This window comes from Hetaerina americana, unplaced genomic scaffold (assembly GCF_022747635.1).
Source record: "Hetaerina americana unplaced genomic scaffold, ioHetAmer1.1.p SCAF_2, whole genome shotgun sequence".
Taxonomy (NCBI): domain Eukaryota; kingdom Metazoa; phylum Arthropoda; class Insecta; order Odonata; family Calopterygidae; genus Hetaerina; species Hetaerina americana.
The window spans coordinates 97,244,235-97,268,131 of record NW_027286763.1 but is presented as its reverse complement, the minus strand read 5'-3'; the positions used below and the strand labels follow the sequence as shown (position 1 = coordinate 97,268,131).

General features: G+C 35.6%; 1 protein-coding gene across 1 annotated transcript; it reads left to right on the top strand.

Annotated features, from left to right (window-relative positions):
• Positions 1 to 6,940: 6,940 nt before the first annotated feature.
• Positions 6,941 to 23,897, top strand: LOC139688334 (transcriptional repressor protein YY1-like). The gene is made up of 6 exons (XM_071585835.1): positions 6,941 to 7,397; positions 8,214 to 8,337; positions 8,618 to 8,690; positions 10,560 to 10,718; positions 17,447 to 17,616; positions 21,455 to 23,897. Exons 1-6 carry the CDS (start codon positions 6,941 to 6,943, stop codon positions 21,576 to 21,578), a joined length of 1,107 nt encoding a protein of 368 aa, XP_071441936.1. The 3' UTR covers positions 21,579 to 23,897.

Below are 23,897 nucleotides of genomic sequence, written 5' to 3'. Positions count from 1 at the left end.
CTGTGATTTTTATGAAGTAATAAAAAGTGATCTTATGCTTCAATTGTTGTGTCATTTTCCATAATGGCACAGGTTTATTTTTTCATGCACAACAATTGTTTACTCTATCTCAACCTTGATATTGCTAAGCTATGAGTTTCTTGTGATTGTCAGTGGAAACTTTTGCTAACAATATCCTGTTTCAACAATGACCCTGATATCATTGGTGATTACAAATTTTGCCTACCTGGGATTTTACAGGTAAGTCACTGACTCTTCTACTACTATTTTAAATTAAGTAATACGAGGGTCATCCGGAAAGTAGTACCCGTTCGTGCCGCATGAAGTGCTGACGACGCGAGTAGCCGCTGGACGAGGTCAGATAGCTTCAGTGGCTTGTCTGCCTTCTCTGAGCCAAGTTGCGTGACGCTAGCATTGCCTGTGTTGTTTCTGTGATTGTTTACAATGTTTAAAAAAATTGAGAACGCCGCCAGTTGTGAAGTGAGGGCAGTGATTAAATTCCTCAATGCAAGAAACGTTCGCCCATGTGATATTCATCGCCAATTAAAGGAGGTGTATGGAGACAATGTAATGGACGAGTCGTCTGTTCGGCGGTGGTGTCGCAACTTCAACATGGGGAGGGGGAACACACACGACGATGAGCGTTCGGGGAGACCGTCTGTCATTACAGACCAACTGGTGAGCTCAGTTGACGAATTCGTGAGGAACGATCGGCGCGTCACAATTGATGACATCTGTGAGCATTTTCCCAATGTTTCTCGAACAATTGTTCATGAAATTGTTAAACACCATCTGCATTATGCAAAAATTTGTGCAAGATGGGTCCCTCGCAAGCTTACAGATGAGCACAAAACCAAGCGTATGGCTGCAGCACTGACGTTTTTGGGACGTTATTCTGATGAAGGAGACTCTTTCTTGACTCGCATAATTACTGGTGACGAAACATGGGTTTGTTATGCATCACCTGAGAGTAAACGACAGTCAATGGAGTGGCATCATGCTCATTCACCAAACAAACCAAAAAAATTCAAGACAGTTCTGTCCACCAGGAAACTCATGGCAACCATTTTCTGGGATCGACGAGGTGTATTGCTTATTGATTTTATGGCCCGTGGAGACACTATTAATGCCAATGCGTATTGTGAAACATTAAAGAAATTACGGCGGGCAATACAAAATCGGCGGCGAGGTCTATTGTCTACTGGTGTCATTCTCGTTCATGACAATGCCAGGCCTCATGCAGCTGGGATAACACAAAAACTTTTGCAGCAATTCAAATGGGAAACTTTCGACCATCCACCGTATAGCCCGGACTTGGCCCCTTCAGATTTTCATCTCTTTACAAAGCTTAAAGACTTTTTGGCAGGAAAAAGATTTGACAGCGATGAAGAACTTAAAGAAGGAGTGACCCTGTATCTCAATGAGCTGGCGGCGAAGGACTATGCAGCAGGAATACAGAAACTTGTCACACGTTATGACAAATGCCTTAATTTGCTTGGAGATTATGTTGAGAAGTAGTTTAAAGTATCCTCTTTCAAATAAAATTTTTTATGTTTGTTAATATTTACTTTTGTGTCTTTATTTCACGAACGGGTACTACTTTCCGGATGACCCTCGTAGTTTGGGCCACACTTGATTTCTTGGGGTTTATATGTCACACAAGACTGTCAGGTGACAATAGAGAACATGATCCGAATTAGCTGTTACTGATTTGTTATGAATGGTTTATATTTTATTTATGAGCAGGACTTTGTGGTACTTCCTTCAAATACCAATGGCACTTCTTATGTAAACCATTTTAATGCATAACGAACTAATAGTATTTAGGGAATTACGTGAGTTAATATGTGTATTTCTCCTAGGCTTGTGCATTGGTGTGAGTTAATGCATCAAATTGGAAAATTTCACTATAAAGAAATTATTTGACCATTGAAATATTTCTGTAAATGATATTTGGGAATAAGTTTATATGTATTTAAGGAAGAAATGCCCTGTACACCAGTGCATAGGATTATTGCTCTTGGGGCTGGAACTGAGGCACCATTAGCTGTGTCCCATTGACTTCAATGTGTAATTTCAAGTGGGTCATAGCATAATTGTGATTATAGTTTATACTAATATTTTAACAATATATAAAACTTTGTGACCAAAAGGAAAAACCACCCATCTAAGACTAGCTATCCTTGCATGGATACCTGAGACCTTTGTCTTAGACACCAGGGATCAGGTCCTTAAGTTTCATTCCTGATACCCAAGCAATAGCCATTTTTTCCCATGGGAACAAATCCCTTATTTGCGTTACATGGTGTACTTTAGTACTATTCAACAATGACTTAAGTGTTCAATTAGATAACCAAAAGGTTCTTGTATTCATTTAGCAGATGCCTGGGCAAATATTTTGGTCATAAATTCAGAAAAAATCGAGAAAAAGCAGATATATTTTTTTTAAGTCCAGACTTTAATATGAGAACTTGGCATTATAAATGAGAATATCCCTTTTAGTTATTGCACCAGTTCATGTGAGTTGCAGTAAGCCATCATGCATGCAGGTCCTACAGCAGCCTAAACTATAGTTAAGACTTCAGGGGTACGCAAAACTATTGTTTGTGGCTGATCCACTTACATATGCAAAACTTATGGCTGATACCTTATCAGATTTGACACCATTTGAAATCGGCTGTAAGGGCCAAGAAGTACTGTTTTCGGATTAATTCTAAATAAATAAATTGTCTCCAGCCACTCTTTCACCTGCAACAGCATTGTACTCAACCACCTTCACTTCCATCATGTCCCGCTACACCCCTCCCAAAAGTGGAGTATGTATACCTGCAGTTAAGTTTCTGTAACTCCCCCAAAGATGATGAACAGCAACAAAACCTGGCTTGTGTAATAGTTTGTTATGTGAAATTAACAAGGCTGAGTTCTTTTCAATCATGCAGCAGTTCCACTAAGTCATGTCTGAAATAATTTCATATTGAGGCTACTATGAATTGATATCAGAGAGATATACTTAGATTGGAAGGAATATTAGTCTTTGACTAATTTGCCACTCAATAAGCCAGGATGGCCCCTCATTCTCTGGATTTTCCCAATGAACTTACCATCCTTTTCCTTGATTTTTCTTCAAAGTTTTTTTAAATCAGCCTCTATATTGTATTCTGATGGTATCTCTTACTTTCACCTGCACACTTTTACAGTATCCCCCAATTCTTCCTCTTATAAACAGCACCCTTTTAGAAGGTAAAATTACAGAAGCTGCTCAAAGAAGTATCAGGAAGTATTTTAACATTGATACAGCAGTTTAAAAGGTACTTAAAGAGTTCCTTATAAATCTAATGACATAAAAATAATCCCTGGCAGGTTAGATCTAAGTGAGGAAAAAACATAGTTCAACCATTTCAAAATCAAATGTCAAACCTGCATATGCCTTGAATTCTCTTTAAAAATAAATAATATCAAGGTGCTGTGAAGTGCTTGAAGTTGTTTCATGTTATTCAGAATGAGTGATAGGGTTACCCAAGACCTGCAAAAAACATAAAAAAAGGTAGATCCATTATAATGTGCCCAAAATGATAACTGACGAGTTGGGAATGTTGTACTTTTTGGTATCTAGAAACCATTAAAACCTACCATCCCAGCCCATTTAATAGGGTGAGCAGAGAAATTGCTTCCATTGATTCAGACTTCCCATGCATGATTGCCGACCCCGGTGGCGGCAGGGTAACGTCCTCGTCTGCCATTCCAAGGGTCGCGGGTTCGATTCCCGCCTGGGTGAGTTTTCCTCCACCTAGGGCTTGGGTGTTTGTAAATGTGACCATTGTTATTGTTGTTAATAGTTCCATGTAAAGGCCAAAATGTGCTGTTTTCGAACTAATACTGAAAAAAATATGCAAAGTCAAAGATGCCTGATTGAATTCATTTGGGAAAAACCCTCTCTTGCACTAATTTCTTCCATACTGCCCTGTCCTTGCGTATTTCTTTTGCCTCTTTCACATTCATAGAAGCTCCTTTGTCCCCAAGGCTTCCAATGTTCCCTAGCTGGTATCTCTTTAACAGTTCATTTCCAGATGAGTGTATACTTTTCTATATATATAATGTGGAGTAACCCAGGGCATCTGAAGTTGAATCAAGGATGGTAAGAGTTCACCATTTCTCAGTTTCATTAAACTAACAAGAATAAAAATAAATTTATTTATCTAACTTAAAATCACATTCCTCTGAAAATTTGTAGTTTTAAATTCCTTCATACTAATCCTAGAGCAATAAATCACACCCTCAAATAATCTTCCAAGTGAAACCAGACCCTCTTTAAATGATAGGTCTCATTTTTTTGTAAGGCTAAGTAATATTTATTCATCCCATTTTTTTCATTCATCAACATTTACATGAGGAATAAGATGAGACAAAAAATATATGTTAATACAGTGGTCCTTTCAGTGTAGTATCATTACAATAATATCTCTAATAGTTCTATTATTTTTCACATATTAAAAATATGGGACAGGTCAGGAAGCACATAATGATGTACAAATATGAATCATTTCAAAGATTTTTTGTTATCATTTACAAATTCTTTTTCACTGTAGTAATTTTTTACCTGTAAGAATAATTTTAGCTGGTTTTTAAATGTACTAATAGACATGGCATCTTACATATAATTTGGTATATGACTATAAAATACAATTCCTAAGTGGAAAGGCCTCCTCCTCTGTATAATTTTGTCGTATGGAATTATAAATGAATGTCCAATCTCTGTCTGGTTGCATATTTGTGAATACTTGCATTTTTCATTTGTGGATAATATTGTTTTCTAATAAATATACCAAGTTGATGCATGTATAGACAAGTTTGATATTCCAAATGATTTCAAAATGGAGTTTATAAGATTCCCCCCTAGGCACTCTTGCCATGAGTCATATTACAGTATTTGTAATTTGAAAGCCTTTTTGAGAGCTGAGGATGTCCTCCTGGGGATTATACTGTAAGTAAGATGAGACTAGAAATTTCCAAAGTACAATATTTTTAACAAGGTGATGCGTAAAAATTGCACAAGATTACAAAACACAAAAGCAGTGTTAGCCAGTTTTCCACATAGTTATGCAACATGTTTGTTCCAATTGAGGTGGTTAACAATAAGGAGACTAAGAAACTTTATTGAATCCACTTTTTGCACCAACACAAACATTTATAGGAAACACGTGATACTTATTTTTAAAGTTTGTCGTTTGCTTTTGAAGTGCGGGCGTGGAGAGGGATGGAAAGGGTGAAGTGGACTGAACAGGAGACAAATGAGGAAGTGGTAGGAATGGTGGGGGAGGAGAGAGGTCTCCTGAGAGAAATAAAAATGCTGCAGGAAAGATGGATACTGAACACTTCAATTGGTAATAGGATGTTGATGACAGTGACAGATGGTAGGATAGGCATTTGAAGGAATGATGGGGGAGGAGAGAGGTCTCCGGAGAGAAATAAAAATGCTGCAGGAAAGATGGATACTGAACACTTCAATGGGTAATAGGATGTTGATTACAGTGACAGAGTGGAGGAAAACGAGGAATGGGTAGGATAGGTATTTTTGATGGAATGAGGGGAGGAAGGAATTATTTGGAATTGAAGAGGGCTTATTGTAATGCTGAATGTCAGGTTTTATTTTGTTAATATAAACAAAGGAATTGTCGCTGTACCTTTTGACAGCTTGTGCCCATCCAAAAACTACCTTAATCAGTAGATTACCAATAATAGTAATAATGTTTTGCTGGCATTTAAGGTTAGTTTTTCAGAATTAGACCAGCTCATCATTTGTGATATAAATTCATTTATCTCATTTTGCAAATTATGAAGATCACTGTTTATTTACAATATCATCTTTATCATCTGCATAGAGGACAATTCCTTCACTTACCTGAGATAATTGTAAATTATTTATATGCATGATTAAAAGCAAGGGCCTAATATTCACGGTTGTGGAACCCCAAGGTTTATGGTTTTATTTTCCAAGGTGTAATTATTTCATCTTAGAGTCTTAAAAGGTATCAGCCACCGGAGCTAACTATTTTCTATTTGATCAATAGGACTTTAACCACCTTGGCTCTACCTCTCACTCCATATTTTCTAATTTCCTCAATAGAATGGCATGATCGACAGTGTCAATAACTGTTTCAGATCCATTAAAATGCCAATGGAGAACTCATCCATGTCCAGGGCTGAATATTTTCGAAAACACAATGCATATTGGGTCCTTTTCCCTCCATAAATTCACATTGGGCTTCATCTAATCCATTATTCCTATTTAGAAAGACAATTAATCTATTACCATCAATATTTTAATATATAAGAAAAATTAGTCAGTACAGAATTTGGCCAATAGTTTGTGATACAGTTTTTGTCTCAATGCTTAAATATTGGTTTTATTTAGGTCATTCTGAGATAATCTGTAAAGACACAATTCAGGAAGGAGTAATTTACCAAATGTGTTAGGGATATAATTATTTCATGAGTACACCTTTTTATTACCTCGATACATATAAATTTCATTAATTGCCTTAAATATACCTTTTCTACCTTAAAGCAATAGTCGGTGAAGAAATAAAGCACATAAGAAAAAAATCTTACGAACGCTTGGAGGACTAATTCAGGTCTCTTCACTAATGGTAGTTATGCGTTAATATAATGTTAATTCTCTCTCGTTACAGTTATTTTCCTGATACGCTAGTTCCGAAAATGTGTTTAAAATATAAAATATGGAATTCATACAATGGGAGGTACGATTGTCGTCCATTCTCCCTTTAAACTGGCTAAGAAAAATAAAATTAGCATGCATTTGAAAATAGCGCTGCGCTCTAGCAGTAGCATTGGCGGTAGGCGTTGGTAACGTGACTGGTAATTGCAGGTTTTTTCATTGGCTGCTGCATCCAAGCTAAGGTCAACCATTTTGAATTTCAACATGGCGTCGTCAGATGTTATGAGTGAAGTAGAAATACAGTCAGAAATTCAAGAGGTTGAAATCGAAGAAATCCCTGTGGATATACCAGTTGAGACTGTTGAAACAACTATTGGTGACGTGGAAGGGCCTCCCATGATAGCACTTCAGCCCCTCCCTGAACGTGAAGAAATAATTCTGCAAACACAAGAGGAAGTAGTTGGTGGTGTTGACCCTTTATCGGTCTATGATCAAATTCCTGTTCCCTCGGAAAACGAAATATACATTGAATCAAGCCCTGGACCTTCTAGAAGAGGATCAAAAAAATCTAGACGTGGTGGGAGATTACGTGCAAGTGAACATATTTCTAGTGATGTGGGTTCGGAAACAAAAACTCGAAAATGGGAGCAGAAACAAGTTCAAATAAAGACTTTGGACGGTGAATTCTCCGTAACAATGTGGGCCTCCGGGACAGACGATGGTAAGAGTCGTTATTACTATTGCAGTGACTTAACTTCAAATTTGCTTTTAGACAGCTCAAGTATCTTTGAATGTCATTATGCCTTTGTCTTCGTTGGTGATAGCCATGGTACATGCGTCACCAGCATTGATCGATATGGGGCGATGGACTCTTGTGATGTAGAATACTGGGGTAATTGATGTAATAATGTTTTTGGGGCGTGTTAACAACTGGTTTGTTTTGTTTTGATACTTCGCCGGCCATGTAGGATACATGGGCGCAGCCATATTTTGAAAATGGCTTCCTAAATATGATGGCGGAGGGTAGCCATTTTCATTCGCGATCCGGACATGCTCCGCTAGCATACCCCTTTCGAGGCATTGAGTGGAAGTGTATATTACTGGAAAAACGAGGAATTTTTAAAATTACTCATTCATATATTAAATTATTTGTATATGATATGTTACTGTATGCCTTGCTCATTTCACAAATACTATTTAAGTGTTTGTCCTTGACTGGCCTGTGAACGCGCAATGGCAGACTAGTTAATCGATTGAATTCCCATCCCGGTCGTGGTGTCGTCGGTCGCTTTAGATGTTTGCTGAAATTGTTTGGAGGTTTTGTGAGTCAAGATTTCGTAAGAAATGTGCACCTCATGTCAAGCTGTAGTTAATTTCATGATCAATATGAATGCTACGCGAAAACTGTGTAGTGGAAAATTCCCGCGAAAAATTCCGTGGGGCTCTTAACAAGGTTGATAATAGTACTTATCATGGTCCTATTGTCGTTCCAATTTCCCTCTGGCAGTTTTGACCGAGTATACACTTCTCTTTGTAGATGAAGGAAGTAATCCTGAACCAGATCCTGACTATACAGAATATATGACTGGCAAGAAAATACCTCCCGGTGGAATTCCAGGGTTGGACCTTAGCGATCCGAAGCAGTTAGCCGAATTTGCTCGGTAAGTATTTATTGGTGTATTTCTCATTTATATATATCTCTTTTATTATGTATTTCACCTTATGGAGGAAATTTGTTCGCGTTTTTTATGTGAAAGAAAATCCATTTGCTTGCTCAATGATTCCAATTTTGCAGTAAATGTTACCTAATTATTCCATTTAGCATTTATCTGAACAATCATTTAAATTGCCGCCCCACTCGCGTTGTTTTATATTTTCGCAATGTTACTGATCGTCGGCCAGTATTTTATTTGCGTTGACGTTCTGGTATTTTATTTTCAGTCCGGGACACAGAGTGAAGCCAAAGAAGCAACAAAGCGACAGTATTGACAGGACCATAGCATGCCCTCACAAGGTAAGTAGAAAACTATGTGTTAATAGTTAGGTTCATTTCTAATGAGATGAACGCAGAATCAGATGAGTTGATCAGTATAATTGGAACATTAACGCAATATGTGCCATCTCTAATAATTTGAGTGCAGTGTCCTTTGTGATCAATTGTGTTCACTCGTATACTATGACTGCCAATTATACATTCCCAGTTAATTCCTCATCTGCAGTTAATATCATATTTATCAATACTCATGAGTTTATCTTACAAATTAGTCCCATGACCTCATTTTTATCATTTCCATATCTTAGTAGGGTTCCACTGATTATGGCGTATTTTTGCCTTTGTTAATGCTGCTGAATAAGAGAGCCTCAAGGAAAGTGAACTAACAAATGGGATTAAAAAATATGATTTTTCTCTGTTTGGATTTTGGACACTAAAGAAAGTGGAAATGTATTTAATCTATGTAAGCCCAGTCCCATGGCTTGAAATATAGCAATTCATAAATTACCTTTTATGGCTATTTTCCATTCAATATTATAGCCTAATGTTTCTAATTGAATTACTTCAGTGATAAATTTTTATGAAATTTCATTTTGACTGGTATTCTTTTTCTTTAGCATATTACTCATATAATACTTACTTGCATTTATTGAATATTGCAATTTATTTATTCCGTTGCTTAAAATGAATGTTTAGATGTCTTAGCAACCAATTCCACCATGTGGTCACATTCATGACTGGCCATGTTTTTCTAGAATGGTGGTTCCTCTGGAATATAAATGTAAATTTCCCCGCCTTTTTGCCACCACCTGGAGCCAGTTGCCACTTGATATATAACCGGTAGCCTCTTCTATTGTGAACATATTTGAATTTTTAATGTAGAGCAACTCATTCAGTATGAGTATATATATATGTGTGTATATATATATATGTAATATATATATATATATATATATATATATATATATATATATATATATATATATATATATATATATATATATATATAGCCTTACCTTAATTGCTTATTTTTGATTAAATTGAAACATTCTGGTAGAGTTATTGCGTCACTCGTAACCACAGAGTAAGGGGCTAATGTGAGTTATCATGACTGCCAAATCTTCACCGGGGATCACACCGTTTAAAACAGCTTTGATGATTAACTTCAGCTGGAGTTAATTTTGGGTTTGAAATAATGCAATGTCAGACCCACCTTTTTGGGCAACTCCGGAAGAAGTTTATCAACATTTGCAATCAAATTCCACATTTTGATCCATAATGGCAGGACCAATGAAAGTTACTGGCTGGGAAATCGTTCAGGGATAAATAGAATTTTCAACGTGGAGATATTACCCATATGGGGTGGGTGCCTGACATCCTTTTAAGATAAGAAAAGAAGATTTTAAATTAATGTTTCGAGTTTTTCAAGTAATAGTCCACCATCTCTGTCGCGTTAGGAGCCAACCTTCAGGAAAAGATAATCTTTTGAACAAAGTATTTAATTGTTTAATGTAAATGAAATGTGCACATTTACCTCACATTGAATTGAATTTGCATTATTTATAGAATTATTGTTGGGAATGATTTGTGGTGGGTTTCTCCTGGGTAATTTGTATTTAAGTGGTAAGGCATGCAAAAGTGCATGTAGTTGAAACAGCAACTGAAATAATAATCACCTTCTTTACCAGCTATCTATGCTATTTTTCATCTGGTACAAAGTATTTGTATTAATCATCTAAAATTAATTGTCTCCAATTCAGACATGAAGCTTTAATCCTGCATATCCATGCTAACCCATTACATAGTTCATTTTTTTGTAGAAGTCTTTACAGTGTGACTTATTTGTTTTTATTAAATATCATTGTTCAGTTTGTATGACTTCATTTTCAGGGATGCACCAAAATGTTCCGAGACAATTCTGCCATGAGGAAGCATTTACACACACATGGGCCTCGTGTTCACGTGTGCGCTGAGTGTGGAAAGGCTTTCGTTGAGAGTTCAAAACTTAAGAGACACCAGTTGGTGCACACTGGAGAGAAACCATTTCAAGTGAGTAAAAGTTATTTTTTTATCATCTTTAACGGATACTTAGTAGTTAATTCCTTAACTATCCCATCCCTTTAGACATAGTTATGTTTTTTCTTTAAATCTAATAATGGAAAATCAATTTGGGGGTTTTCATGAGCAAGAATGGTGGGAGAATAGGGGTTCTGTGTTATTTGAAGCTTATCTCAAAGAAAAACACTGAAAAAACGTAATTAATTTAAACAGTGAAGAATGACTTGCTATGTATCAATTAATTCTCTCCATTGCAAAAAAGTTATCACCTTGTAAGCAAAGGATTACCAAGTTGGAAAAAGTTTCTAGGTGATTTGGTCCCCAGATATGGAAAAGATGGGAAACACTGGGACGCTGAAGTAGAGGCATGCCATGAACAGTTGTTATTTTGGGAAGGGGTGGGTTCTGGTTTAGCTAGAGTATCAGAAAACTGATTGGCGTTGAGCTGCCAGATGGCCTTCCAGAATCCCTTTATGATCCCTTTCACCATAGTCTTGAACTGTATGCCCCAGCATAACACCTGAAATAATTTTTTATTGCAAAATATATAGTCCCTTAGTGAACTGGATCAAAAACATTCATTGAGATTATTTGGGAGATGCATCCCATGGAGTGTGTAATGCATTGATTTTAATGTTGAGCTTGTGTTGCTCATGAGAGTCCAGAGACTTTTAGATTGGTTCAGGTTCCCTTGTTTTTGGTGATAACGTGACCACCATCTCCCTGTGTACCCCTGTGTGGTTACAGATTTGAAGATTACTAAATGGTACAGCTTAAGTTTCAAATTAATCTTGACTATATTGAGCAGAATGGAACCTTAATGGGACCAATTTACCTTTGATGAATGAGGTACACTAACAATGATAACTATTCCATGTATGCAGTCCACTTTACTTTTCACTAGCATTACAACATTAAGTATTTGGTAATGTTGCTGACATTTCAGAATACTGCAATGTTGATTAATGTATTATAATTAGGATTGTGTTTATGTAAGAACCAGTTTTCAGAGCATTTGTTTTGATCTTCTCTGGCAAATATCGTGATACAATGGAACAAATATTAATCAATGTTGAAAATGGATTGGCCATTGCACTTAAATAGCATTCTTCTCGTAAATGAAATACAACAGAGCTAAGTTATTATATTAAGTGAGAGAGGAATGTGGAGGGAGAATTTTAATAAGAATGCCATTGTTAGTTTCATGGAAAAAGAGCTTTCAGCTTAGCCAAGCAGAATGTTGCGATGACAAAGCACTTTTGGGTGTTACTTGGGGAGGGGATGGAATGTCTCTCGAAAATAAAGTATATATTTAGGAAGATGCTTTCAGTTATCTTGTATGTGTGCTCTTAAGTTGAAATTGACTTAATAGTAAGATTTACTGGCTCCTTGTTAGTTAAGATTTCGTTCTCAAAACCTGAAAAAGTTAACTTTTCTGCACTTATTTCTCAGTCCATTTATTCAATTGAAGGTGTATATGCCACTGAAGGAGGCGCGAGTGCAATGATGCATCCAAGAGAAGGATGGAAGATTTAGTTCAGGTTGGCAAAATGCCTCATGCTCCCCACCTGAGTGTCTGTTTGGTTGTTGTCCATATCTGTTTTTGATGAGGAACAGGTGCAAAAAAGGTATTGCTGGGTATCTTCTTTTTGATCGCCAGATGGTAGTGTTTTGAGCAGTTGGGGAAGGCATAGTGGGGAGAGTCTAGTAAAAATGTAAACTAATGTTTTGCTCACGCTTTCGCCTCATATGAATCCATTTTGCAAATCCATTTATATTATCTTCTTGAAGCAGGCTATATTTCATTACATAATTGAGACAGTGATGTGTTGGAAAATTCAGTGAATGGTGTCCTAGGAATATGGTCTTTCTGTATTCCATTTATGTTTATGCCGCAGAGCACCATTTTAAAGCCCAGTCATAGTATAAGTAAGATAGTTTTCGAACTGTCTTTCCAACAAAACTATACATTAAATTACTTAGGTTTCCTTTCTCTTTACAATGTTTTTGCAAGGATAATTATATTTTTTTAAAACAATTGTTTCCACCATACCAAAGTTGAGATAACTTGAAGATGAGTGCAGTAAATTCTTAATTGCTGATAAAGGCATAGTCATACCAGTGAGTTCCAATATGGGTGAGCAGAGCTCAACTATGACTTCTGGATAACTTACCAGAGTTCGTAATCACATTTTGCATTGTAGCCATGAGAAATGAATTCACTAAAATTCCTCATTTGAACTTTTCTAGGGGCATTCTAGGTAAAATGTGAGAAAATGCAAATAGCTGAGTGGGGAGAATTTTCATTTTTACATTCTTAATTACTGAAGTCATTATTTATATTATCATCATCACTAATAATTTCAACTGGAATTAAATGGTCACCATAAAAACCATAAGCATAGTAATCAACCCGAAGGTCGGTTTAGTAGGTGATCATTATAGCATCCAGAGCTTGATGCTCATCCAGAAATATTTCTGAGAACATTCATGTTTTGGAAAATACTGTATGTCTAGTGAGAAACGTTTTTACATGTTTGACCTGCGAGGGTAATCCCAGAAGTACCAACCCTACGAAGAAAACTCAAAAACTTGGGGAAAAAAATTATTTATTTTTCAACATAATCACCTTTCAGCTCTATATACTTTTCCCAGCGATGTTCAATAAGTACAATATCCCTTATATAATAACTGTCTTGCTCCTCAAAATAGCCATTAACTGCCGACATCACTTCTTCACGGTTGGAAAATCTTAGACCACTGAGCCATTTTTTCAAGTTTGCGAACAGAAAATAATTTGAGAGGACGAAATCTGGCAAATGAGGTGAATGGAGTAGCAATTCAAACTTAAATTCATGAATTTTGGCCATAGCAATGACGGATTTGTGAGCTGGTGAATCTTGATGACACAACACTTTCTTCTTAGCCAAATGTGGCAATGTTTGCTTGATTTCTTTGCTCAAACGTTGCAAAAGTTTGCATAATACTTGCTGTTGATAGTTATCCCTTTTTCGTGATATTCAATGAAAATTATCGCGGGCGCATCCCAAAAAACCGACGCCGTGACCTTGCCTGTAGTTGAAATGGTCATAACCTTCTTTGGAGCCGGTTTTCCCTTTTGAATCCATTGTTTTGATTGTTCTTTTGTCTTGGGTGTGAAGTAATGGACCTATATTTCATCCATGGTTATGAAATAGCACAAAAATTCTACTTTGTTGCTGTGAAACTTTTACAGCTTTTATATTGGTTAGGCTGAGGCCTCTCAAGTAAAGGCATTGTATCACATAATGATGACTAATTTTCACTAATTCACTGAAAGTGTACACTATTGATGGCTACCAAACAAATACTAAACAATGTGGCATCTTCAAACTTTAAACATATATAGATTGCATACTTTCTGATATGGTGATATTTTTCAAACAACTACTGCCATCTCTAGGTCAGGCCAGGTACTTCTGGGCATTCCCATATATGATGTACCGAGGATTCTTTGGTACGCCAACCACTTGTGGTTGAAGCTTCTCGCTTTTTCTGCATTTGTGATTAATGAGACAGTGCCCTTGTTTGTTTCCATGACTTTCCATGACATTTTTACTTCTGAAGCAGTGTTTTTGCTGGCATCACATTAAAACATGTCTCATTTGTATTGGAAATTTCTGTTGGGCTATAGCCATCAAGAAGTTAAGTAAATTGGAACTTTTTCCACTGAGTTACAGTCTCGATGTCAACGTGTCTACTTTCGCCATCGTCACCTTTTTACACAAGATTGTGCCCATATTTAAACCTGTCTAACCAACCATTGGGATAGTGTGAAATCTTTGATTCCCAATATTGTGGGTAGGTGCAATACTTTTTCTATTTCGATGACACTATTCACAGGTATATTTGACCATCTATCCATTAAAAACTTCTCTTTCAGTAATTCGTCATACTTGGAATTCTTGACAGGAATTCTTCTGGCTTGAACGTTTCAAAATCAAATTATGGTTTTTCGCTACTGTGTTCATTTTAGAGGCCTGCAATCACAGATGTTTTGCCATATCAATTCAGATTCCATCATGAAAATCAGCTTTTTCAGAATTTTTATTTTGCCCTTGGTTGAAAATGTTTTTCGCCTTATTTATCCATTGTCAAGCACAATAAAATGTATATTCCAAAGTAATTGGGAATTCAATGCAACAATTCCAGAGTGTAAAAATCATTTGCCTTAATTGGGATGTCAGTCAAGGCGAATGATTTTTACATTCTGAAATTGTTGCATTGAAATGCACATTAGTGGATGACTCCGTTAAAAGTTACTGTTGCGGCATCTCCCGCAGTTTCTTTGGTAATTGGGAATCACTTAAGACCTGGGAATCTGAGTTGTCCTACTTTTCGACTGGTGCAAACAGTTATCCAACGTTATAATTATGTGAAGAAAACATAATTATTTTTGATTCTGTGTAGCTTTGATGTGATAAAGCAAGTTTCAATACTACTTATTCGGGAGCCCATCGCTGTTATATCTAATCCATCAAGGCAGTGCAAATGACCCCGGTTGTCAGTCTCCAGTTCTTGTGTTTTTCATGCTTCATCATGTTGGGTCAAAGTCATTTTCATTCCTCTTATGTTCAACTTGTGTTTCGGTATGAAGTCTCCCACAGGTGTTCTTACAGCGCATTAATTTGTAGCTAACTCCTAGTCGTATGCTGTATTCTTTCATAGCACTAATCTTTACCTGTCAGACTGAGGTTATGAGTTCAAGTAATTCACATTTCAATCACTAGTGCCTGCCATATTCAAATTCTTCGCTATACCATTCACATATCTTCTCCCTCCCATCTTTTTTTAGCTTTAGCTATGGCTGTTTTTAAATTGAAATTTTTTATCCAACGCTTAGTGATGTTAAGAGTGGGAAAACAGCATGAAATTACATAAATATAAGGTTCCACATATATATGATAGGAAATTTTAAGGGGTCTGATAATATTATTGTAAGTGGTGGGAAAACATGTATTCTGATAATGCAAATATGGGATTTAACTGTATTTAATTTAGACATTGTTTGATTGTAAATTGTCTGTGAAACACCTTATCTTTCTGTTATTTCGACTGCATGTTTGTAGGTTCAGACGATGGAGTAGAATTCTGATTGAGGGCTAACTCAAAATCTCGTTAATTGAAAATGAAAAATATTTTTAGTTATTTATTAAGGAGAGCATGCCTTAAGTGCATATGTCTATTTTTACATTAGGTATGCTGCATGGAAACATATTTCAGAAAGATTTGAAAAGACCTATTATATTGGAAGGGAAGACCATAGTTATTACATTGAGCCGCAAAGGCATTTTTCTAATACAGAAAGCATTCCTTCTGTATTTTCAGGATAGAAGAACAGAATGTTATGCCCCTAAATATCCTAGTGCCCTTCCCAACTAACGTTGCAACGTAAACAACTTGGCTGAGAAAAAATTCATGTATATTTTTGTGAGATTGTTGTTTTTGTCTTTGTAAATATTTTTTATTTCCTGTACTGTTAATATTTGTATCATCTCTTTTTTGCCTCCTTAAGTTATCTCCAGACCAAATGGTTGACTTCAACTATTAAATTAATGATAATTATTATTGAACACTAATGCATGAAGTGCATGAGACCAAGCTTGTTGTCCTTGCCCAAAGTGTGGCTTGGTATTCAGAGCATTACTTGCTGGAGTTAAAAATATCAACACATTATATTAAATCACTCTAGTGATATAACCTCAGTTGTAAACTATGAATCTTAGAAATTTTTATTTTATTATTTCTTTTGTAGGTTTATTTCATAAAATTATTGCTTTATTCCAAGCTGATCATGTCAGGTTGAAGTGGTGTTTGTGCATTTAAATACATTCCTCATGAATTATTTTTCTGAAAAATATATATAAACAAGTGCCTTGAAAATATCTTGTAATGAGAAAATAAGTCCCAGAACCAAGTATGGTGGCATGTGATTTCATTCCTTTTATAATTGCTTTGTGTAATTACTTTGTTATAATTGCTTTGCTTGGGACCTCAATTTTTTTAAATCAAAGATAATTTCATTGATGTTGGTATTTATTACCAATGAGAAATCCTTGTCATTTCACCATACCTACTATTTTTCGATTTGGAAGATTCGTGTAGGAGTCCTGAAGCCAATTCAACTATTTTCGTAAAATTGTGACTATGGGATTGTAGATTTTCACGGCGTTCAGATGAAAGACCCTCCATTCTCGGGATGTCACCGCATAGGTTGTTTTTCTGACAACAGTTTCACCCGTGTTTCAATGAGTGTCTTCAGGTCGAAGGTGACCAAGGACATCCCGAGAATGGAGAGTCTTTCAAATTGTGACCTATGTTTGAAAATTAATATAAAGTTTGAATAAATATTTATTTAAAGTTGAAGTTTAGGTTATTTAATGCTTAGAGAAAGTAACAACTTGTTGATGATGTCACCTTGTTGCATTTTTTATTATAACTGTTTAATATGTTGAGTTTTCTTTAATGCTCATGGTAACCAAGTTTTGGAGCCTTAATTTTTGCTTTTCTGACCTGGATTCACTAGAATTTTGTATTGTTAATGGGAGCCAAACTACATGGTTCATTGTTGAAAGTCAATGAAGGTTTCAACGTCTAGAGAAAATTAAACTGTGCCTGGATTTGCATTGCTGTTTGTTTTTAATTGTTTTAAGACTAACTATTTTGATCTTATTTTTCAGTGCACCTTTGAAGGATGTGGCAAGCGTTTTTCGTTAGACTTTAATTTAAGAACCCATGTAAGGATACACACTGGTGATCGTCCCTATGTCTGTCCATTCGATGGCTGTAACAAGAAATTCGCTCAGTCTACCAACCTCAAATCTCATATTCTTACCCATGCTAAGGCAAAGTAAGTACCTCACTTTCAAATCAATGTTTAAAATTATTGTTTTCTTATTTTCTGGGGTGTATTTTTGTTGGAAATAGTCTGATTCTCATCCAAATGTTCCACAGAAAGAAAAATTTCAACTTGGTCAATTTCACTTGATGTAACAAAGCTGCAATTTTTCTTCCTGTAATGGATAAGGTACACGGATTCAAGCCTGAAATTACTAATTTTATTCCAAATGTTTTAATAACAGTGCCATTTGCTCTGGTGTAGATTACAAATGCACCTGTATTTGTGATACCTATTCCATTCATAGCCTGCTGAGTCTACATGAAAATCGCACTATAAATTTACAAATGGTGAAATTGGCCCCAGCAAGTGTAATTGATTCATTGGTGTTGTTGCTCTATGTATAAGCAGTAAATATATGACTGTGAGTGTTTGAAAATGTATATCTTGGGGATATTTGTCCTCCAAACGACAAAAATTAAGCTCAAAATTGAAAACATCTTTTCATTTTTATGTTGTGCCACATGATAAGCAGATCAAAAATAGTATCCTGGTCATAAACAACTTGTTTTTAACCATTGAAATTCATTCATTCGTTTTTTTTAATTAGTCCCATTGTACATATTTTCTAGCAACGGTTGGTATTGTTGGGACAAAATTCACAATTTTATCAATTCTAAATTTACCTGAATAGGAATGAAAATGAATAATATAATAGGTGTTACTGTGTAGGAATGTCTTTGAAATTCCAGATTTTGTAAAATAATTTTTTGTTGGGTCATTTTCCTCGTTCCTTCATGTCTTACCTTAGCTCAGGTCTGCTGTGTTTACAATTGTATTTGACCATGCAAGGGTACACCTGGGTAGGTGCTATGTACTTCTTTAAATAAGAATATGAATCCATACTCTTTCCCAGGTGCATACCCCTTCCTAAGAATGATTATTTCCTTCTAACACTACATCACTACTGATATACTGTATTATACATGGGCATAGAGTCTTTCCCAATTCAATTAATAAGCAGCACATAAAACTCTTGCATCATTCAAATTTTCATTTATTTAAAATCTTTTTTTTTTGGTGAGATTGCAACTTCATAGTTTTTTCCACTTGTGTTTTTGTTGGTTAATCCTTACAGAAATATCACTTTCCAAAAGGGTCATGGTTATCTCATTTTCAGAGTTTAAATGGGCTTGCATCAATATTCTGAATACTAAATTAAACAAAGTATTCATTTAGATTTTTAAAAGACTCAAAAACTCAAATGTAGAACACCAAAACTCATGGAAAGGGTATTGATTCATCATTAGCTGGATTATCAAGTCATCAGATTTTAAAAACTTTTTATTAATCAATTATATACACCCATGGATGGCTGTGCATCATGGGAAAATGCTTAAATATTTGCATATGTAGCAGCAGCTGAATTAGAGAACCAAGGTAGTACAATTGACAGTGCAAAAATTGTGAACAATGATTTTTGTGTCTTTGAGAACTTGGGATTAGAAACTTGCTGCTTGTCACCCTCTAACAACAAATGATAACTGTGTGAAATATGAATCATATCTTGAACATAAATTATACAAAGTGTATTGTATAATGCCCTTACACTTACATGTATAAGTTGATGGATTTTGTTGCAAACAGTGGTTAAAATATCACCCTTAGACCTATGTTCGAGCCTCAGAAAAAAATTCTTTGATTTACACAGGACCATGCATTTCATCTTAAAGAATATGGGTTATCATTATTTTATTAAATTTAAAAGAAATTTCTATTAATTTATTGCAAATAACTATTGTTTTTACATTTCTATTGCATTCTCTTGTTATATTAAAATTTGGGTTGTTAATTAAGCGTGTATGTTAATTATTCAATGACTGATGTTGATGCTCCGCCTATAATGTAAAAGTAGACTTGTTTTCCAAGAATTAGGCACAGACCGCAAACTGGTAATCATTTAAAAAGGAATTGAAAGACACAACGTCCAATGTTTATAATTCATTATGTGAGGGGTGATTGAAACGCAATCATAAAACTGCTTTCTAAAGGGTGAAGTGCTCATTATGTACTTGTTTGGATTGCCAATACTTAGTATAGCAAATGTTAATGTGGATTCGCATTGGTGATGACACAAATCAATGGCTTTTATTCTTTTGCCTTAATGTTTGGTTTCAAAGGAATGGAATATACAGCAGACTTGAAATAGAGGTGACATTTTTTATTAAACGTGTGGTCAGCTGAAAAACTTACGAATAAGTACAGAGTCAAGTGGATTATACATGGTACTAGCCAATTTTCATGGTAGATAATTCACAGCCTATGATGTGTATGAAGTAATTTATGTTTTTCAATTGCAAGAATTTGAAAATATAGAAACTGTAATCAGATATTTTGGCAAATTCCAAAGAAACTGCGGGAGATGCCGCAACAGTAACTTTTAACGGAGTCATCCGCTATTGTGCATTTTAATGCAACAATTTCAGAGCGTAAAAATCATTCGCCTTGACTGGGACTCGAACCCAGATCCCTCAATATCCGTTGGCTTTTGGGGGAGAATGTGGGAAGACAACCACAGTTATCAACCTTAAGGTCAGTTTGTTAAGTGAGGGGTTTTCACCCAGTACTGAACCCAACAGTGTGGGCAATCCACTTAGCAGGGTAGAGGGGTCAGTTCCTTTCTCTGTACCTTGTATAATACGTTTCCCTAGAAGAACTGGCTGTTGGAAAATGGGGCTAAGGGTACCTATAGGCATCCCCACAAATTTAACCCAGGCCCTCCTGGGGGCAGTGGTTCAGCACAGTATCCCATTGGATTACCTTGTTCCCTACCTACATAGTTCCCTACCGACATAGAATTTATTGGGGAAAACAAAATGTATTTACCATAGTTACCTTACTTAAAACTGGCAGCCTAAAAATATTTCAATTTAAATCTAACATTTTAGATTTAATGTGCCTGGTGTTTTGTATGATATTAATTGTGAAATAATGATTTCCTGTGTGCTGCTTTGTAAAAAAAATGTCTTAGTTCATTTTTTTATGCTCATACATTGATGTTTGGATGTTTAAAGTCAGTTTGTTTTCAAGGTGGTTGCCTCCGTTTTTTTTAAGACCTGATGAAAATATTCTCATGATCAGATATTTTTAAGAAATTGATGTGCATCCGAACTGGATTTTTATCCCCTTTGCGAGTCCTAGAGGCTTCTCTCAATAGACCTCTTCATTTTTGAGTCTATGCTCACTATAAATTAAAGTTATTTATTTAATTCTAGCAAATTCTTAGTAATTAATATGAAATTATTTAAAATAACTTTTAAAAGGAGTTCTTCTCAACTAATGCAAATATTGTAATTCCACAAAGTCAATTTCTCCATAACAGTGGGATATATTTTCCTAAGTGAAGATTAACCTTGAAGCCCTGGTGCAAAAAGTTATCGTTTCCAGTCCTGAAATGTTTTCTGTAAAATGGCCCAACTTATTTGCACTTCAAATTATCATTTTGGATGTAATGCTTCAGGCTGCAAAATTGTAGAGTTTTAGATGAAAATTTAACCGATGCAATTCTATAATAGTGTATGTCAAATAAATGTCAGAGGAATACCCTTAATAGTGTTATTATGTGTTAGTGTAGTAAGGTAGTTGTACTAGAATTAGCATCAAAGCGCATTGGAGGACAACTATCCACTCTTCACAGATATTTTAATTATTAAAAAAATTAAATTTATCCTGCAAAACTTAGTGGGTAAACAGTTTGTATGTCAATGCTTAAGTAATCCTGTGATTGTTCAGAATTTTACAGTCAAATTCACATCTGTTCATTAAATGGTAATGTTAAATCTTCTTATAGGTCAAGAAACAGTATGAGTCGTCCTGTTCAAGGTCTCCAAGCTCAACAGCTACAACAACCTCAGTATGTGCAGGTGGAGGTTGCTAATCCTGAAGACCAACAGTTCATTGTGTACACAGATTAATTTGTCAAAGAAGAGACTCTAATGGACAATTTGGTGCCATGGCAACGGGAGTTTCTGGGTATTTCTCGTGGCCTTAACTTATCCTCACAATTGGACCTGTTTGGGTTCCGAAGTTGGCAGCATGCACTGTGATGGTGTGTCAGTCAAAAGTATGAGTGAAATGAGGATAAAAGAATTATTCGGATGTTACAGTTCCAAAAGGATAAAGGGTAAAATAAATGAGCTGCTATGTTGGTATAAGTTGGACATAGTCTTGTAAGTGATCATTATCAACTATGGAGAAAGTGAGTACAAACGCTGAACAGGAATGTCTCCAGTACAAGGGAAGTGTCTTCACTAACAGAATGCTTTTGCTTGTTGGAAAACTGTTACTTGTTTAATTTTTTGGCTAAAATGACCTTTGTTTGCAGTGGTAATTCATTTAAAAGAGTTGAAGTTGGGTAATAAGCTATATACTTATTCTTGATATAAACCTTCAGTTAGCAGTCCTCATTGTTTACCTTTTATTGTCTATTATTGTTTCATTGTAAAATTGTCACACGCATGCCCTTTCTTGACGGTGAATTGAAAGGGCATTGATTGCTGATTTGGTCGTGAAATCGTGAAACTTAGTCCAAGATAAAAATGTGAATATTTTCTTAATATTCTGAATTGGGTGTACTATTTGAGGTTGCACACTATGATTTCACAATAACTTCCTAGGCAACAAATTCATGGTGATTTCACAGGAAAAAATCATTAAATGTCAATGGTGATGCTTTAATGGAATTGGAAGGAACTCCTGTTTTTAAAATGTTATTTATCGACAAGACTTAAGTGATGATGTCACTGATAAGATTAATGGATGGTATTAACTCTGTCCATCCTTGGTCTGCCTTGAGTGGAGTGAAGATGAATGTACATTATAAATATGAAAACTTCAATGATTTCTTTGCCAGTGCGTGAAATGATTCCATTTCTATGTAATTCCCGAACTTATTATTTTTACTTCTTCACCACTTTTCATTTGCATTTTTGTGAAATTATTCACATTACAGTGATTGTCATTGTAGTGACTTGTTATTGAAGTTGATGAGCAAGTCCTTTAAGTCCCCATGGATGAGCAAGTCCTTTAAGTCCCCATGGGATTATATGTGCATTGAACATGCTTGAAGTAACTTTTTGATGCCGGTGGTGGTGTTTTGCTAGGAAGTCACCAAGGTTAGCAATATGATAGGTGTAAAACATCGGGGATAGATAATCCTATGACGTTATGTATTCCTTGTAAATATATTGCCCCAAAAATCTTATTGTTCCATGGTATTCATTTTAGAATACTGATTATGTTTATTATTTCATGACAGGTATCACCATGAATGCAAGCCTTTTGCATAAAGTTCAGTAATAGTTGAACTTGTAGGCTATGATACTCTTGTGTTGTGAGTACATGCAGTGTGTGGTGTAATGTGAAAGGTCGATGGAAATTATATAGTAATTTTCATGTTATCACTTGGTATTACATCAAGTTCTTACATACAGAAGTGAAAAAGGGTGACTGAGCATATATTGAGTAGAGGTTGACTCAAATGCTAGTGGACAGGAGAAGTGAAGGTGTTTGCTGTCTTGATATCATACGTCATGTATGTGGCATTCACTGGCAATTTAATAAAATATCTTCATACTATATTGGCTGGATTGTTGGTGGACCAGTTATTCTAGGAAACCCATGGTACTCTTATTGTGCTCCTAATGATTTCGGAAAAGAGGCATTGTGAAAAAAGTATAATTCTAAGCTGGAGAAATATTTTCATTGCTGAGTGCAACTCAACATTATTTAGAATTAAAAACCTTTAAAAATATATTTTCCTTTGAAATTAAAAGTTTTTAAATACATCTTCTGTTTAGCAATAATTAAAGTGGCCTATATGTCCCTAGAGTTGAAGCAAAGTGGTTATTAATCAGTGTTTTAGCCTAGGAGACTGTATAAGGGAAGAAAGATGGGCAAATGACTATTTGGATGATATTGTGGTAGCAAATGCGTGTTATGACTAAAATTTTGTTACCGATTTTGCTCTCTTCCCATTATTCTCCTGTTCCGAGTGACCCAAATTATATCCACTCAAAAGGACCAATTCACTTTCATTAAACTGCTCAACTATTGGTTCTTTCACGTGTAACAATGGATTGTGGATTGCTGGTCACTATCTCACTGTTAATATTCTTGGCTGCCATTCCTCATCCCCTGTACTGATGCACGTACATTTATTATGCCTATCTCTTAAAGTCCAGGCTCTAGTCAATAGCCTGCTGAAAACATTTGGTTTTATTGTGTTGCATTTA

Coding starts and splice junctions, on each gene's coding strand:
- LOC139688334 (XM_071585835.1), top strand. CDS start 6,941: ATGGCGTCGTCAGATGTTATGAGTGAAGTAGAAATACAGTCAGAAATT. Junction 8,691..10,559: donor CCATAGCATGCCCTCACAAG/GTAAGTAGAAAA, acceptor CTTCATTTTCAG/GGATGCACCAAAATGTTCCG. Junction 17,617..21,454: donor CTTACCCATGCTAAGGCAAA/GTAAGTACCTCA, acceptor ATCTTCTTATAG/GTCAAGAAACAGTATGAGTC.